Raw genomic sequence first — 20,000 nt, 5'->3', positions numbered from 1 at the left:
AGTATTATAGTAGTTATATTCTTGTATATAGGAGCAGTATTATAGTAGTTATGTTCTTATACACATGGGAAAGTATTAATAATGTTGGTTATTAGGACATCCTATATTATACGATACATTTACCATGTAAGATTAATACCTATAGTGACCGCAGCTCTAGGTACTATATCTATAATAATCCTCGCCCTTGGCTAGTGATTTGCTCAGGGGTCATATACAGGATATCACATTGGGGTGATTTTAGCCTCCACTTTCCAGTAATACTTTAGCCTAATCTAATCATCAATGATCGGTCTCCTCCGGAGCTGCACTCAGAATATTGTCTTTTATGACTGTGATATAAAATACAATTCTATTTCGCTTCCTCAGATCCCAGAAAAGTCTGGCTGACCGGGGGCACCATTATGGGCAGGCAGAGGATGATAAGTGTCGGCCGGCTGTCAGTGTGTCAGGAAAGTGTAAGATGAAACCTGCGTCATTCATCTGTAGTTTAGGATCATAGAGCAGTTAAGAAAATATCCAAAAATACAGCAGTGATACATGATGGTGGGATCAGTGGGTGCTGTGCCATGTCTCCAGCTTCTTCTTATATCTGGGTCAGAATGGAGCCAGGTGACAGCAGTCAGGTTGGAGCTCTCACTTATAGTTCTCTTCTCCTTGGCCTACCTCTGGGGGGCGTGGGGCTTTGGGGTGCTAACCAACCTAATATGGGCAATGCTTTCTACTAGGAAGCAGGGACTGGGGGGTAACTTAAAAGGGGGAACTACCTACAGTGGGATCCTAGTGCATTGAGGGACACTACATACTAGGGGGCTATCTGCCAGGGGGATGCCTGCTGGGCAGAGGGATCAATAATATGGGGAATACTACATACTGGACAGTTACCTAAACGGAATGACTACCTACAAGGAGATGCTACCTATCTGAGTGACTACCTATGGGGTGGGGGTTGACAGCGCAGAGAGGGCGAATTACTATATGGGGGGGACCTGACTACTATATGATGGAACAAGGGGGATAATATACTATATGGGGGCACAGATTGTGGCCTTTTTACTATATAAGAACATAGAGGGGGCATCAGTTCTGCTTGAGGACCTAAAGTGGGCCTAAATACTACATTGTGGATATTGTATAGAGGCTGGGATGGTGCTGGTTGGACGGGCCAAATGGGGAAAGATGACAAAGGATAAAGAAGACAATCAGAGAAGACGTTACTTTTGAGTCACTGGATGTACTGTAACTGTGCTGTAACATGCTCAATGTATGGAGGTAACAGTGGTCTCCCTATAGAGTGTGATAGTATTAGTGATGGTAATACGTGGAGATGGTGCAGCGGTATTATTTGTCCCCTGTATTGTGTTGCTATTGGTTATATTGCACTTGGCTTTATTTAATAAGAATATAATTGTATAACATGTAGTTATTATTATATGGTGGTAATATCTTATTGAGCAATATGCAACTCACAGGGCTCGTGCCCCGGATGTTTTAGAACCCTAGCAACGCCCCTGTGTGACATAATCCTCATGCCCTCCAGATTAAACATAGTCTTACAGTATGAGGGTTCCACCAAGCAGCCCCTCTTATTCCCTTCCTCGACCCTTGTTAGTGGGACATTTGGGTCCATTCCAGCTACATCTGATTTTTTCCCCTTAAAGGGCTTATCCAGGCCTAGAAAAAAATGGCCACTTCCTACCAGAAACAGCACCTCTGCTGTCCTCCGTTTGGAGGTGGTTTTGCAGTGCAATTCTATTGAATTGAATGGAGCTGAAGTAGCTGTTTATTTTCTATTCCTGGATAACCCCTTTAAGGCTGAAATCTTCACAGAAATCACACTAAGAAATTTAACTTCATTACTTATTACTTAATGGCGCCAACTACTGGCCATGCCACGAAGTGCAGATTATAAAACATGCTCGGATGTAGCAGAGCTGAGTTCATCATTTCACTACAGCTTGTTGTCCCATAGAAGCAGGAAGGCGTAATGCACACATCCAAACAAGGTGAAATGCAGTATAGCTGCCCACGCCCGGTTAGTCATCCAGCTCTCCCAGAGTCCTGAATGGTAGTAGTATTCAGCAGTGGGCGCCATTCTCCTGAATGTTTAGTCAGGTTCCTATGGATAGAAGAGACTGTGACGATGGTGCTCCGCTCCCTGGTGACACCGGATTGTCAGGAACAGTCTGTATACAGGGATCGGATGATGTTCCTCTCCTGGGACTTCTCACTGCGTCTTAGGATTTATTGCCTGTAGCATGTTATAGGGTTTCTCTTCTACCTCTCATCTATAGGGTCTGTTCCTGTTTTGGTGATGTAACATGGTCAGGGTATAGAGCTGTGTGAACATTCCTGCTGCATGGCCAGCCACAGTACCCATATAATAGTACCAGACAGTGTCCATATAACAGTATCAGATAGTGTCCATATAATAGTAACAGACAGTGTGCATATAACAGTATCAGATAGTGTCCATATAACAGTAACAGATAGTGTCCATATAATAGTACCAGACAGTGTCCATATAACAGTATCAGATAGTGTCCATATAACAGTAACAGACAGTGCTCATGTAATAGTATCAGACAGTGCCCATAATAATAATACCAGTGCCCATATAACAAAACCAGACAGTGCTTGTGTAATAATATGAGACAGTGCCTATATAATAGTACAAGACAGTTTCCATATAATATCAGACAGTGCCCATATAATAGTACCAGAAAGTGTCCATATAACATTACCAGATAGTGTCCATATAGCAGTATGACAGTGTCCATATAACATTACCAGATAGTGTCCATATAGCAGTATAAGACAGTGTCCATATAACATTACAAGATAGTGTCCATATAACAGTATGACAGTGTCCATATAACAGTATCAGATAGTGTCCATATAATAGTATCAGACACTGTCCATATAACAGTATGACAGTGTCCATATAACATTACAAGATAGTGTCCATATAACAGTATGACAGTGTTTATATAAGATTACAAGATAGTGTCCATATAACAGTATGACAGTGTCCATATAACATTACAAGATAGTGTCCATATAACAGTATAAGACAGTGTCCATATAAGATTACAAGATAGTGTCCATATAACAGTATGACAGTGTCCATATAACATTACAAGATAGTGTCCATATAACAGTATTAGTGTCCATAGAAAAGTACCAAACCAAGCCCATACAATACCAGACAGTGCTTGTGTTATAATATGAGACAGTGCCCATATAATAGTACCAGACAGTGCCCATATATCAGTAGCAGACAGTGCTTGTGTAATAGTATCAGAGAGCTCCCATATAATTGTACCACACAGTGCCTGTGTAATAGTATCAGGCAGTACCCATATAATAGTACAAGACAGTGTACGTGTAATAGTACCAGCCAGTTCTCTTGTAATTGTACCAGTGAGTGCCCTTATAATAGTACCAGACAGTGCCCTTATAATAGTGTCAGGCGCAATGTTCATGTAACAGTACCAGACAGTATCAACCAGTGCCCATATAATAGTACTAGGCAGTGCTCATGTAATAGTATCAATCAGTGCCCATATAATAGTAATAGACAGTGCTCATTTAATAGTATCAGACAGTGTCCGTATAATAGTATCAGACAATGGTTGTGTAATAATATCAGATAGTGCCCATATAACAGTACCAGACAGTGCTCGTGTAATAGTATCAGACAGTGCTTATATAACAGTACCAGAAACAATGACCATATATTAGCAGTGTCGGACTGGCCCACCAGAGCACCCCCCAGCTTTAGAACCTGCACTAAAACTGACAAGTCATTTCTCACTGGTTCTTCATTGGTGGGCCCCCAGGATCATTTATCCCTGATGCTTTACCCTGCAGCTCTGCCTGTACAGAACGGCTGCTGTGTACCAGCACCAGCCCACCAGAGATGACCTAATGGAGGACTTAGCTCCACCCAGAAAAAGTTCATCTGGCAGCAGTAAGGCGGATACCCATAGCCATCCCCAGATCCTATACTGCCCATAGACATGGCAGCTAAACAGTTACCATGGTCTTCATGGCTCCATAGTCAGCTCATCTGGATGTACATAGCCATGTCTATGGGGAGGTGGCATTTAGATATCGCTGGCTGTGCCTATCCCAGGAGACATGGCTACATCACAGATCCATTCCTCCCACCTCCCCCCATAGATCCTGGGAACGCGGTGGGCTCTGCCGTGTCTCCTGTGGCCTATTAGAGAGAATGGAGGCAGCTGGATCCCATCCTGTATACAGATGGGCACGCTGCTGGCTTTGCTGCCTGTCTATTATGTATATTATGTATATACAATTCTTCTTTAGGGCTGATACATTGTTTCCCCCGCTGAAGGGTCCTGGTGAAGGTCTTATGCTGCAGACCAAAACGTTGGTAATCAATAACTGGTATTGATCCGCCTGTCAAGGTCTCTGTGGTATCCCGTGTTACACCATGTTATAGACATCGATGTATTGGCAGGTGTGAGGCCGACAACTCTTATACCACCGGGAACACAACTCTATAAATAATACATTGCATATATATATATATATATATATATATATATATATATATACACACACACCCACACAGTGGTGCCTTGGATTACAAGCATGATTCGTTCTGGGACGGTGCTTGTAATCCAAATCACTCTTAAACCAAAGCAAATTTTCCCATAAGAAATCATAGAAATGCAGACAATTGGTTCCACACCCCAAAATGAAAAATGAATCAAATGAAATAAACAATGAGAAACAGCAGAATCTGTGATATTATAAGTTACTGTACAGTATAGCAATCAGCATGAGGTGTATAATGTATAGTAAGAGAATAAACCTGATAACACAGCAGCAGTTTGTAGATACAGGATGGAGCTGCAGATCCTCATAATGCAGTAGCGTAGTACAACAGGCTAGAATAGAGAAGCAGGGCTGCTGTCAGAGGTCTGTGTGGTCACATGACAGCAATGGGGAAGGGGGGATGTTCAGCATGGACCAATCAGAAAGTGAGAATCACAGGGCTGTGCAGGAGGACAGTGACAGAAACTTTTCTATACAGCAGTGTGAATGGCTGAGTGTAAGTGCAGGTATATTATAGCAGCAGTGTGTATAGCTGAGTGTAAGTGCAGGCACATTATAGCAGCAATGTGTATAGCTGAGTGTGAGTGCAGGCACATTATAGCAGCAGTGTGTATAGCTGAGTGTGAGTGCAGGCACATTATAGCAGGAATGGAGAGGATAAAAAACACAAGGGCTGACAGAGACTGCAGAGAGCATGAAGGAATGAGCAGGGCAGATGTGGGCACATAGAGGGGTTGCATCTATGAAAAGATTATCTAGAGTCCTGTCCCCTAATGCAAGCCCCAGCCTGAAGTGGATCTGCTATGATTTGGAAGGTGAGGGAGACTTCCTGGGCCAGAGTACAGTGCTGTAGACCCCGCTATTCAGACCATGCCCCTCCCCCACTCCCCCTCCCACCCAGTACTGGGAGCTCTTAAACCAAAGCAATGCTCTTACACCAAGTCACAATTTTGAAAAACTGTGAGCTCTTCTTGCAAACCGCTCTCAATCCAAGTACCACTGTATATGTATACACATATGTCTGCTGAAATACTCTGTGCTGCTCACAGTCTCCATACATCTACTGTATAACTCAAATTTTACTGACATCATCATGTCGCCCCTGTCAGATGAACAATACTTATCTGGGGACTGGTAACAATGAGACTATTCCAGGGTGTGGGGCCTATAGGGGGCAGTGTTAGTTTCTAGGCACTATTTGTTTCTGAAGAAGGTATAGGGGGCACTTTACAAGAGCAGATACAGTGATGGGGCAGTAACAGGCATGGTATTTAGGATTTCGGCATTATGGGAAGTTTGTTTAGATGGTGCGTGGAGCTGGAAAAGCGAGGAGCCAAAGATGTCCGGACAGCAACTCTACATAGATGGAAGAAGTCCTCATGGCGGTCTGGGCCAGATACAGAGGAAAATGAAAAGTGAACGACTACTGTCAATACCGTATTAACAGTATTGTCAGACCGAGCTAATGCTAGGTGGGCCGACCAGAATCTGATTGACCACTTGTTTCCATTCCTTTTCTGTTATTATGACACTAGCCCGGGACACGATGCCTTAAGACATTTACTTACATAGTGTAGAGCAATATGCACGTCCATCTAATGATGCTGGTGGACGCACATGCTCAGTCACTCACCTAACCCTCTCAGCTAGGTCTATGCACAGTGATCCTCCGATGACTGTCCTGCTTGACAGGGAAGGTGCACATCATATGCAGAACACAGCAAGCTAAGCTCCTTCTGCATGGAAAGAAAGAAGGGACTATATTGTCAGCTGCCAGAAGAAGTAGGAGACTGATTCTGTAGCATCATAGTATAACTGAGAAGACTCCTACAAGTAAGCATGGACTAGACTGTCAGCTGCCAGGGGTGGAATGGGCACTTATTCAGTGTACAGCCCCCCTAGTACATGGCAGTATAGCTGGGGGCACTACTTCTGGAGGGGGAGTAAGAAAGGATTATATTCTCAGATATAGGAGGAGGAGGGAGACTCTGCAGGAGCATGGTGGGATAGCTGAGAAAACTCCTGCTTAAGAAGGGACTAAATTGTGAGGTGCCGTAGGGGAAGGAGACTGATTTCGGCCAGAGCCTCTATAGTAACATGGCAATATAACTGAGAAGACAGAAACTAAGAAGGAACTATACTTTCAGCTGCCGGGGGAGGAGAAGATTAGCTGACAAGACTCTGGGGAAGAAAGAAGGAGCAGTAGGGTCAGCTGCCAGAGGGGGAAGGAGATGAATCTGTCTAGAACCTCTACAGTGACATAGTGATATAGCTGAGAAGACTCCTTCTGCAAGTGAGAAACACCATAGATTATGGCCAGAGCCTCTGTGTAGCATGGTGGTATAGCTGACAAAACTTGCTGGAAGAAGGGACTATACTTTTGGCTGCCAGAAGGGGAAGGAGATGAATCTGGGTAGAACTTCTACAGTAACATGGTAATAAAGCTGAGAAGAGGAGGGAGGAGATTGATTCTTCTCAGAGCCTCTGCATTACATGGCAGTATAGTAGCTCAGAAGACGCTTGCTGGGCGAATCAAAAGAATAAAAAAAAGCGGGGGGCAATATACATAGCAGAAACACCAAGGGACACACATGGAAGCAAACAAGTGAGTCTGATACACTGCATATCCTGTGCTATTCATTTACACAACCCTGCTGCCTACATCCATCTATTAAAAGGCCTATCCCCAGCCCTTGTGCTCTATGCTTTCATGCACAGCCATGTACCGTGACTCCCATCATCCTGTAACACTGTAATAACCCTACTGGCGGATTAGTTACAGTCAGCGAATCCCATCCAGATGTCAGCTAGCGGGCTGTGCGAGGCGGCAGGGGTTAATGTAAGGAGCTTAGCGGGAACGCTGCTGCCTCTGCCTTCACACTGCTGTCCTCCGTCTGCAGAGATGTGAGATTCTGTTAATGAGAGCTGCAGCTGCTGGATGGGGAATTAACCTTATCCTGGACTAGTCTGCCGGCTCTCTGGGGCCCGGATTGGGCCAGGGGCCAATGTGCTGAAGCAACGGGTTCCTCTAAATTAGGGGCTGAGCTCCTTACTAGAGGGGGGAACATGAAACTCCAGTCTGTAATGGGGCCCCCAGCTATGACATAGGATACAGTGACCTTTTGGGGCCCTCTTAGGCTCAAGGGCCCAGATGTGGGTGCCACCAATATACCCCCTTCAGTTACATCCGTCAATGTAGTCTCTATAGATACATACAAAACGGACTGAATCACAGAAGTTTCTTAAAGGGGTAATCCAGGATTAGACAAAGCTACTTTCTTGCATAAATAGTGCCACCCCTGTCTCCAGGTTGAGTGTGGTATTACAATTCAGCTCCATGCACTACAATAGAACTGAGCCGCAAACCCTCCCACCAAACTAAAGACAGGAGAGATGTACCATGCTGGGTGACAACCTAAATAGACAGGGGAGAGGGCTTTTTCTAATGTATATGTTACGTCAGCAGTTGTGTGATCCCCCGCACCAGGCGTTCGGCTCTCCTCATTGAGAGACTTTCTGACCTTGTACACGGGGATATCTGTCAGTATTCCTTTATCCTGGGAGAATACCAGGCTGCCCCGGGGGCGCCCTGTCACTTGTTCATATCTAAAGAGCTGCAGCTGCAGCAGAACACCACAGGAGACTCAGCTGTCAATCATCTGCACAGACACTCCCACATTACTGGTGACCACAGACATCAGATTTCATTGGGATCTCACAGTAATGTCTATGGTGCCATAAAGAATAAAGGATTTGTAGGGCGGCCGCTTATCCCCATGATCCCCCCTGAACTTAGATCCTTATGGGGGGGATAACAGCTACACAGCCAAGAGTTATGGGATATTTAAAGGGGTTGTCCACTCCCTACTGTCCGGTCGTCTGGATACTACTGCCCATATGCTGTATTAGGACACGTAGATGTCATAGAGGGGGAAGGGTGGGAACCCCCATGTATTAGCCAGAGATTCTGTAAAGAGGGTCTCTGGGGGGCTTGGTGTGCCATTAATTCAATTCAATAGATTAAAAAAAAGCAGCTATATAGCGCGCCAAATTTATACAGTTACTGACCACCATGCTTAAAGTGTCCACCAACCAGCAGCAGGTAAGACCAGGTACAGAGGGGTCCATCAAGGGGGATAGGGCTCATGTGTTTTAGTGCAAATCAAGCCATTTTGTGCATCGAATTGATGGGAATATATGAAATTATATTCATGTGGAAAGATGGCGTCAGACATGATAGCAGAGTGCGAGACGACCACAATGCATAATAGTCATATTAATAAATAATACATAAATAAATCAATAATATATAGAGTCATACATAAATAATAGCAACGTACAACTACAAAAGAATAATAGGGAAAAACAACAAATATAAATAGTAAAAAATACATAATATAAACAATAAATACATAATATAAACAAATATTAAATATATAATATAATAGAAACAAATAATAAATAATCTAAACAAATAATCAATAAATAAATTATATAGAGAGCCGTAGATATATATTAACGACGTCCAACTAAAAGGAATAATAATGAAAAATAACAAAAATATATAGTAAAAATAATTACTATAAATAAGCGAATAAATAAATATTCAAATAAGAATGGGACTATAAGAAACATATAATAAATCATCAAAATAAAGGCAAATACGGAATATAAAACATAGACCTAGGAAGGATATAAAGTGATAGTATTGATGATGACGGGGACCTGGATGATGCACCCTGATGCATAGACGCAGGCAGTGTGAATGAGGCTGGCAGTCCTGGGCGGCACATCTGTCTGCATGGTGACAGTCCCCAGCTGCCTTCACCTTTAGGGGATGAGACAATGTGAGAGCACGTGTTTCCACCTGAGCCCCCCTTGGGGTGTGAGAGGCAGTCTGTCTGGTTGGGGTGGGGGGAGGGCTTGGCTTCTTGACACTCTGGACAGTTGTCACCCCCCCCTCCCAGTTGTCACCTCCATGATCAGAGGGGTCCTGCTCCTAAAAGCTGCACCTCTCCTCCTCCTCCTCTTCTGTGTCCATCCCTCCACCTCCCCCTTGCTCTTCTCCACTCCTCCTCTCCCTCCCTCATTTCTAGTTGTGCTTTCTCTCCTCCCTCCTGGTACATGAGTACAAGTTTCCTGCTCAGTTCTCTTAAGGCTTTGCTGGGATGAGGAGTGATCGCTTTCCCTACTGCAAAAAGCTTGAACTCCAAGATACCCATAGACCCCCCTCCTGGTAGCAGGACCTGAGACCCCCCACCACCACCATACAGCACCAGAACTGCCCCCCTGGATCAAGCAGAAGAACCTTTCTATTTTTTGGATTGTGCTGGATTTCCCTTGGATTGTATAGGCACCCACCCTGCCCATCACCTCCCACCTGGAGCCCCCCACCCTCTGGATATACAGCTGCCCTGGAGCTCAGGGGGGGACCTCTGACCCCTTCCTCCACCCCCCTCATTGTTACTTTGGGATTTCATGTAAAGTGGAGGTGAGCTATGCTTTTGGGAAGCCAGGAATCCGTTAAATTAAGGTAAGGGGCGCCATTGGCACCACATGGGCGCACAACTTCTGTGTTATACAATCTGCATTCTGCACAGGGCAGAGCGGGCATCGCCAACATGTGCCATACAACTAATACCAGTCTCTTTCCTCCAGATGGATGGGATGGGTATTTTAACCCCAATGGTGCCAGGTGGCATCATGAAGTGATATGGGATCAGTGTTTGATCTTTTAACCCTTATGGGGCTGTGTGGCACCATAGCGTATGAGTTACCATGATCAAGCACTAAGTGGCATTAGTGGGTGGGTACCATCCTTTAACCCTTATGGGGCTGAGTGGCACCTGTGCTGTGGGTTGCCATCTTTCAGTGATATGGGGCTAATAAACAGGATGAGATCCTTTAACTCTTCAGAGGCTGAGTGGCACCATAGTGTTTAGGTTATTATCTGGGTATCTGGTGGGTAACATCCTTTAACCCTCATGGTGCTGTGTTGTATCTAAGTATTTAGGTTGCTATCATGAAGAGCTGGGCATCTGGTGGGCATGATCCTTTAACCCTCATGGTACTGGGGGACCATCATCAAGAACTGTGTGTTTAATGGGTAAGGTCCCTTAACCTTCATGGTCCTGGGTGGCATCAAGATGCTTGGGTCGCCATCATTAACAACTATGTATGTGATGAGTAAGGTCCTTCAATGAATCTGGTTGGCATATAAGTGTATTTGGGTGCCAGCATGCGATGCGGATATCGGATAGGTGCAGGAAGTACTTTAACCCCTATGTGGCTGCTATGGTCTTTAAGTGTTTTAGAACTAATACTGTGATTTGGACCCAGTTGTGTGTGCATGGTTATTATTTGGACCCAGTTGTGTGTGCATGGTTATTATTTGGACCCAGTTGTGTGTGCATGGTTATTATTTGCACCCAGTTGTGTGTGCATGGTTATTATTTGCACCCAGTTGTGTGTGCATGGTTATTATTTGCACCCAGTTGTATGTGCATGGTTATTATTTGGACCCAGTTGTGTGTGCATGGTTATTATTTGCACCCAGTTGTGTGTGCATGGTTATTATTTGCACCCATTTGTGTGTGCATGGTTATTATTTGCACCCAGTTGTATGTGCATGGTTATTATTTGGACCTAGTTGTGTGTGCATGGTTATTATTTGGACCCAGTTGTGTGTGCATGCTTATTTAACCCTTGAGTTGCAATGATACTTATGTTGCAGTAGGTGCTGGTGGCAGAGGATACTGTAGAATGTTGGTTTGGGAGATGATACATTGTATCTTGTTAGGGGGTAAGATGGTATTAATTGGTTTATAGAGTCTCATCACTGCCAGTAAAGGGTCCAGGCGGGGGGTGGGGGCATTTTATGTAAGCCTTAAGTTAACTTATTTAACATGCACATATGTTATACCCCGGCGAGACACATCAGGAACCAATTCCCTCTCCCCAGCCTGCTGAAGTCTTCAGCCTGTTTTTCACTTTTCACAAACACATCTCTTCCTAATTTGGGCACAAGCAATCATTATAAGCCTTCAAATAACAGGGCAACGGCCAACGCCGCTGGGGAATATATTGTATGTATAATATGTGTCTACTGTACATTGACTGTCTGTAAACTGTATACATTACATAGCTAGCCTGGGCATACTCAGCGCTGTGCAGACGGCCTACGCTATATGATCTATAGGGTCATTATAAATATATGACTGTAATATGGACCCTGTGTATCACATCTGCCCATAGATCATGTATACATTGTATACCTTGCCCTGTATAGTCATATTTCATAGGGATATTCTTTGTATACATTGCGCATTGTCTGGATAATAGATGGAGGGATTGTATATACATGCCTCGTGTGCTGGATGCTGGAACAAAGTATATATTCTGTGTCTGGCAGCCTCCGAGTAGGGTATGGAGTCCATATGTTGCCCACATGTCGATACCCTTTAAGTACCACTTGCTATGGGCACCATATGTTCAGGGCTCATTAGAGGGAATGATTACATTTCTATAGATGTCTGCAATAAGGGCTTAAGCGGAAGGTATCGCTGCCAGGCAGTCATTGGGATGACTATTAGGGAGTGCCCGCTGCCAGACAAAGAGACTCGGATACTTTTCTTTTTTTGTCATGCAGAAATCCTCTTCTTTCATTAGACGGAGAATAATCTTGTGATGAGTGAATTCACTGGAATTAGTCGTCATTAAGGGCATAAGTGGCCATTGTACGTCTGGATGGACGGTGCTCTATTAGAACACAGTCATTTGCACTTCTCCCAATTCTTCCGTCTCTCCTATTGTCTTACGTCGGTCCTTAAAATGTACAGTCCTCCTTGCAAACTCCTTCTCCTTCCATCTCTTCATACTGGATTACATCGACATATCTTGGGTTTTATTGGTCAATGTTCGTTTTGGAAACAATTTTTAGGATAGAACTCATTGGGGAAGGGTGGACCAAGGCTTTACGGAAAGCTTGGCTTGATAGAATCAATGACCCCTCATTGGATATAAGGTATGAATAAACCCCCTTTCCTTCTGAAGATCTAGGAACCTTCTTGTAGGATGTTTTTCTCGAGACAGGATGGAAGACCTTGAAGAACAAGAAGGAATTCAATCCCTAACCTTTGTCATCTTTCCTGCAGATGTTCCTTAGGTGTATGAGCTTCTGGAAAAGCTTGCTGAAAACCAACATGGGCACCATTATAGTTCATAGCAGTCCAAACCTAAAGGGCAAATCTGCCTAACTATATGGAAGAAGAGACGAAAAGCAGGAGTGGTGACCATATTGGTTATGATCCGGCTTTCCCAGATGCAATGGAAAAGACATTGGATAGAAGAAGACATCTTGCTGTCTCTTGGTTATGTTTGGAGATGTTTTTTGGGTGGTTGGTAGAGATGATTAATGAATGAATGACTGTCACTACTGACCACTGAGATGGTGGACAAGCCTTTTGGGTGGTTGGTAGAGATGATAATTGAATAAGTCACTGTCGTCATTGACCACTGAGATGGTGGACAAGCCTAATGGATGGTTCGTAGAGATGATAAGTGAATAAATCACTGTCATCATTGACCACTGAGATGGTGGACAAGCCTAATGGATGGTTCGTAGAGATAATAAGTGAATAAATCACTGTCGTCAATGACCACTGAGATGGTGGACAAGCCTTTCGGGTGGTTGGTAGAGATGATAAGTGAATAAATCACTATTGGCACTGACCACTTAGATGTCTTCTGTTGACCATTGCATGATCTTCAAAGAGTTGTCCAATCTAAATGTTCTCCTTGCTCCTCTTCTTTAGGTGCCATTTGCTATCATGACTGATGGCGAGAGAAGAGAGCCTTTCCAGCCGCTGGCCGGAGATGACATCAGGGTTCCTATACCCCCTATGCCACCGGCAGGGGACCCCGGTGAAGAAGAAGATGGGGGAAGCGCAGAGAAATCAGCTGTGGGAAGTCTGGGCTCAGGAGGATCTTCGAGCAGAAGTCGGGAACAAGGTCAGGGCTCTGAGGAAGGCGAACAGGTCCCGTACCCAGCGTTGGCTCCTACTGTATTCTTCTGTCTTAAACAAACCACCCGTCCACGCAGCTGGTGTCTGAGACTGGTCTGTAACCCATATCCTTTCCCGGAAAATTCTAATGTTCTCCGACATCCCTCATCCTCTCATGCAGGAGGAGGGACCTGGTTGGAAAGATGATGATGATGGTGGAGGTAATGATGATGATGATGGTGAAGGTGATGATATACCTTCTCTAATTTGCTTGCTTCAAAGTTGCTAATGCTTTATATGGATGAAAGTTTATGCTGAAGGAACAGGGTTTCCAACAGGGGGAGCATGCTGACTGCGCTCTGCTTACGGCTTTCAAGTTGGAGAACAGATGCAGCAGAGCTGACTTTGTCCTTTAACTCTTAGAGGCCACATCCTTCCCTGATATTACAAAATGCTGTGAGTTTATCTGCAAAGACCTGCACCATGTGACTTCAGCTCTGCTTCATCACACGTGGGTCCCAGACAAAATAATTCCGTCTCGATGTGGGAAACCCTGCTCCTTTGTGTTTGGTGACTTCAGTGGGAGATGGCGCACTCCTCCGCACCCGTCATGGAGGCTGCAGTCACAGTCCTGTGTTCTTGTATCCAATCTTCTAAGGGGCCGCGCTTTGTAGTGATGTTTGTGAAGGGAAGTGGAAGAAACTTGTTCAGAGCTGCTGTCTCATGTTCTCCAATCGGTCGACCTTGTGGGTTCTTTGATGTGTGAAAGTTCTAGGTTGATGGGATTGGATTTATGAGATGAGTGAGAAGGCAAAGGATGGATCATTATCTATCTATCTATCTATCTATCTATCTATCTATCTATCTCCTATCTATCTATCTATCTATCTATCTATCTATCTATCTATCTCCTATCTATCTATCTATCTTCTATCTATCTATCTATCTCCTATCTATCTATCTATCTATCTATCTATCTATCTATCTATCTCCTATCTATCTATCTATCTATCTATCTATCTATCTATCTCCTATCTATCTATCTATCTATCTATCTATCTATCTCCTATCTATCTATCTATCTCCTATCTATCTATCTCCTATCTATCTCCTATCTATCTATCTATCTATCTATCTATCTATCTATCTATCATCTATCTATCTATCTATCTATCTATCTATCTATCTATCTATCTATCTATCTATCTACCTCCTTTCTATCTATCTATCTATCTCCTATCTATCTCCTATCTATCTCCTATCTATCTATCTATCTCCTATCTATCTATCTATCTATCTATCTCCCAGGGCCGATTCTGGGGTCTGGGCCGCCTGAAGCAAACCTCAGGCCGCCGCCCCCCCTCACTGGCACTCGAACTGTCCCGGAAGCTCAATGGACTGGTTAGAACAGCTAGTGGTAGCAGAGCCCCCTGCTTTTAAAGGGGCAGATCCGCCTTGAAGAGCTCCGGCGGCCGCGGCCCCTGGGTTTTCCAAGGAGGTGGGGGCGGTAGTGTATGTTCTGGAGGGGCCCGGCAGGCGGCCCTACAACTGATAATCTGGGCAGCCCAGCGTGCATTTGCCCAGTCCGCCAGATTATCAGCCGGGCATGCCGCCCCCTGCAGGACCGCAAAATCTGCTGGCTGAGGCGGAATACTCATTCCGCCTCATCGCAGAAGCGGGCCTGCTATCTCCTATCTATCTATCTATTATCTATCTATCTATCTATCTATCTCCTATCTATCTATCTATCTATCTATCTACTATCATCTATCTCCTATATATCTCTCCTATCTATCTATCTATCTATCTATCTATCTATCTATCTCCTATCTATCTATCTATCTATCTATCTATCTATCTCCTATCTATCTCCTATCTATCTATTATCTATCTATCTATCTTCTATCTATCTATCTATCTATCTATCTATCTATCTATCTATCCATCTCCTATCTATCTATCTATCTATCTATCTATCTATCTATCTATCTATCTCCTATCTATCTATCTCCTATCTATCTATCTATCTATCTATCTATCTATCTATCTATCTATCTATCTATCTATCTATTATCTATCTATCTATCTCCTATCTATCTATCTATCTCCTATCTATCCTATCTATTATCTATCTATCTATCTATCTATCTATCTATCTATCTATCTATCTATTATCTATCTATCTATCTATCTATCTATCTATCTATCTATCTATCTATCTATCTATTATCTATCTATCTATCTCCTATCTATCTATCTATCTATCTATCTATCTATCTATCTATTATTTATCTATCTATCTATCTATCTCCTATCTATCTCCTATCTATCTATCTATCTATCTATCTATCTATCTATCTATCTATCTATCTTTACAAGTACATTTATGATCTCGTATTATGACTCTCTCCTCCTATAATGTCAATCAATCTAAATATACCTGGCGCCAAAGTTTTATGAGTCTTTTATGTTGACGCAGCTCTAATAATAAATTGTGCTGTGCGGGGCAGTGTCATTGTCACCCTATGCTTTTGATGTTTTGAATATGTGCAGCAGAGCTGTGTGTGTCTTTGGTGCAGCATTATGGAGGGGATAACACTGCGGCCTCCAAGGTGCACAACCCCCAGCGTGCCCTGACAGCCGTATGCTGGGAGTGGTAGTTTTGCTAGATGGAAACCCTATTAACCTTGCTCTGCTATTCACGTTATAGATCCTCTGTATTGGGGGCCCATTGCAGAGTGACCCCTCTGTATATATAGATATGAATGTCAGGTGGTCAACAGGTGACATGACCAGTGATGCCCGGGTATGGTGACATAAACAAGTGATGCCAGGGTATGGTGACAATACCAGTGATGCCCGGGTATGGTGACATAAACAAGTGATGCCAGGGTATGGTGACAATACCAGTGATGCCAAGGTATGGTGACATAAACAAGTGATGCCAGGGTATGGTGACAATACCAGTGATGCCAGGGTATGGTGACATAAACAAGTGATGCCAGGGTATGGTGACAATACCAGTGATGCCAGGGTATGGTGACAATACCAGTGATGCCAGGGTATGGTGACATAAACAAGTGATGCCAGGGTATGGTGACGTAAACCAGAGATGCCAGGGTATGGTGACATTATCCAGTGATGCCAGGGTATGGTGACATAAACCAGTGATGCCAGGGTATGGTGACAATACCAGTGATGCCAGGGTATGGTGACATTAACCAGTGATGCCAGGGTATGGTGACGTAAACCAGAGATGCCAGGGTATGGTGACAATACCAGTGATGCCAGGGTATGGTGACATTAACCAGTGATGCCAGGGTATGGTGACGTAAACCAGAGATGCCAGGGTATGGTGACAATACCAGTGATGCCAGGGTATGGTGACATTAACCAGTGATGCCAGGGTATGGTGATGTAAACCAGAGATGCCAGGGTATAGTGACATAAACCAGTGATGCCAGGGTATAGTGACAATAACCAGTGATGCCAGGGTATGGTGACAATACCAGTGATGCCAGGGTATGGTGACATGACCAGTGATGCCCGGGTATGGTGACATAAACCAGTGATGCCAGGGTATGGTGACAATACCAGTGATGCCAGGGTATGGTGACAATACCAGTGATGCCAGGGTATGGTGACAATAACCAGTGATGCCAGGGTATGGTGACATTAACCAGTGATACCAGGGTATGGTGACATTAACCAGTGATGCCAGGGTATGGTGACATAAACCAGTGATGCCAGGGTATGGTGACAATACCAGTGATGCCAGGGTATGGTGACATTAACCAGTGATGCCAGGGTATGGTGACGTAAACCAGAGATGCCAGGGTATGGTGACAATACCAGTGATGCCAGGGTATGGTGACATTAACCAGTGATGCCAGGGTATGGTGACGTAAACCAGAGATGCCAGGGTATGGTGACAATACCAGTGATGCCAGGGTATGGTGACATTAACCAGTGATGCCAGGGTATGGTGATGTAAACCAGAGATGCCAGGGTATAGTGACATAAACCAGTGATGCCAGGGTATAGTGACAATAACCAGTGATGCCAGGGTATGGTGACAATACCAGTGATGCCAGGGTATGGTGACATAAACCAGTGATGCCAGGGTATGGTGACAATACCAGTGATGCCAGGGTATGGTGACAATACCAGTGATGCCAGGGTATGGTGACAATAACCAGTGATGCCAGGGTATGGTGACATTAACCAGTGATACCAGGGTATGGTGACATTAACCAGTGATGCCAGGGTATGGTGACATAAACCAGTGATGCCAGGGTATGGTGACAATACCAGTGATGCCAGGGTATGGTGACATAAACCAGTGATGCCAGGGTATGGTGACAATACCAGTGATGCCAGGGTATGGTGACATAAACCAGTGATGCCAGGGTATGGTGACATTAACCAGTGATGCCAGGGTATGGTGACATAAACCAGTGATGCCAGGGTATGGTGACATTAACCAGTGATGCTAGGGTATGGTGATGTAAACCAGAGATGCCAGGGTATAGTGACATAAACCAGTGATGCCAGGGTATGGTGACAATAACCAGTGATGCCAGGGTATGGTGACATAAACCAGTGATGCCAGAGTGTGGTGACATTATCCAGTGATGCCAGGGTATGGTGACATAAACCAGTGATGCCAGAGTGTGGTGACATTATCCAGTGATGCCCGGGTATCCTACATGCCTGGTAATGACTAGAGATAATAAATGTCATGTAAAGCACCTGGAGGCTGATGATAATTCTTCTATATAGGAGACTGTATATAGGAGGCTGATGATAATTCTTCTATATAGGAGGCTAATGATAATTCTTCTATATAGGAGGCTAATGATAATACTTCTATATAGGAGGCTGATGATAATTCTTCTATATAGGAGGCTGTATATAGGAGGCTGATGATAATTCTTTTAAACAGGAGGCTGTATATAGGAGGCTGATGATAATTCTTCTATATGAGGCTGATGATAATTCTTCTATATAGGAGGCTGATGATAATTCTTCTATATAGGAGGCTGATGATAATTCTTCTATATAGACGGCTGATGATAATTCTTCTACATAGGAGGCTGATGATAATTCTTCTATATAGGAGGCTGATGATAATTCTTCTATATGAGGCTGATGATAATTCTTCTATATAGGAGGCTGATTATATATCTTCTATATAGGAGGCTGTATATAGGAGGCTGATGATAATTCTTCTATATAAGAGGCTAATGATAATTCTTCTATATAGGAGGCTGATGATAATTCTTCTATATAGGAGGCTGATGATAATTCTTCTATATAGGAGGCTGATGATAATTCTTCTATATAGGAGGCTGATGATAATTCTTCTATATAGGAGGCTGATGATAATTCTTCTATATAGGAGGCTGATGATAATTCTTCTATATAGGAGGCTGATGATAATTCTTCTATATAGGAGGCTGATGATAATTCTTCTATATAGGAGGCTGATGATAATTCTTCTATATAAGAGGCTGATGATAATTCTTCTATATAGGAGGCTGATGATAATTCTTCTATATAGGAGGCTAATGATAATACTTCTATATAGGAGGCTGATGATAATTCTTCTATATAGGAGGCTGATGATAATTCTTCTATATAGGAGGCTGATGATAATTCTTCTATATAGGAGGCTGATGATAATTCTTCTATATAGGAGGCTGATGATAATTCTTCTATATAGGAGGCTGATGATAATACTTCTATATAGGAGGCTGATGATAATTCTTCTATATAGGAGGCTGATGATAATTCTTCTATATAGGAGGCTGATGATAATTCTTCTATATAGGAGGCTGATGATAATTCTTCTATATAGGAGGCTGATGATAATACTTCTATATAGGAGGCTGCGGGGAGACAACTTTTTTCATGCTATGTGAGTGATTTAGGAGTAGCGTAACCGTGCGGCCTCGTAATTGTGTTAGCGATGGCTGGCACGGGCTCGGCACGCTGAGAGGGATGCCGTACGCCATTAACCATGCTGTCTTCTCGGCCCCTTTAAACAGCGTGACATCATTAACTATCCAGTGCCCATATCGCCATATTAGGCAGCAGCCAGCGCGGGCCGGTGGGGTATGGCGGAGAGTTCAGTGATACTTGTGCGGCGTCTTGTAGAGGCCAGGAAGGAGCAGGCCTCCATGCGGGGATTGTATATAGAGCGAATGTCTTTTATACACATGGATGGACCGTCTGCTTGTCTGCTCAGTGAAATCCAGGAAGCATCTCGGCTGATTGATGGCCTGTTCTGATCCAGACTTTGCATGCAAAGACCCCATTCCCGTCTTCTGGGAGAAATCAGATCCTGTTTTCTCCATCCTGTCCTGGCTGCATGGAAGAAGCGAGGTCGGCGGGGTGACGGGCTGG

General features: G+C 43.9%; 1 protein-coding gene across 3 annotated transcripts in view; it reads left to right on the top strand.

Moving 5' to 3' along the window:
- CACNA1H (calcium voltage-gated channel subunit alpha1 H) overlaps positions 1-20,000 on the top strand; it is a 440,438-nt gene that overhangs the window by 62,792 nt on the left and 357,646 nt on the right. For 2 of the 3 annotated variants that reach the window (XM_069984197.1, XM_069984195.1), the window contains exons 1-2: positions 9,766-10,123; positions 13,404-13,717. In XM_069984197.1, the coding sequence (XP_069840298.1) occupies positions 13,419-13,717 (299 nt within the window). In that variant the 5' untranslated portion in view covers positions 9,766-10,123; positions 13,404-13,418. Of the gene's footprint in view, positions 1-9,765; positions 10,124-13,403; positions 13,718-20,000 lie in introns of those variants that run through there. The other variant, XM_069984196.1, reaches the window with a different exon arrangement.

This window comes from Dendropsophus ebraccatus, chromosome 9 (assembly GCF_027789765.1).
Source record: "Dendropsophus ebraccatus isolate aDenEbr1 chromosome 9, aDenEbr1.pat, whole genome shotgun sequence".
Classification (NCBI taxonomy): Eukaryota; Metazoa; Chordata; class Amphibia; order Anura; family Hylidae; genus Dendropsophus; species Dendropsophus ebraccatus.
This window is presented reverse-complemented; position numbering and strand designations above follow the sequence as displayed.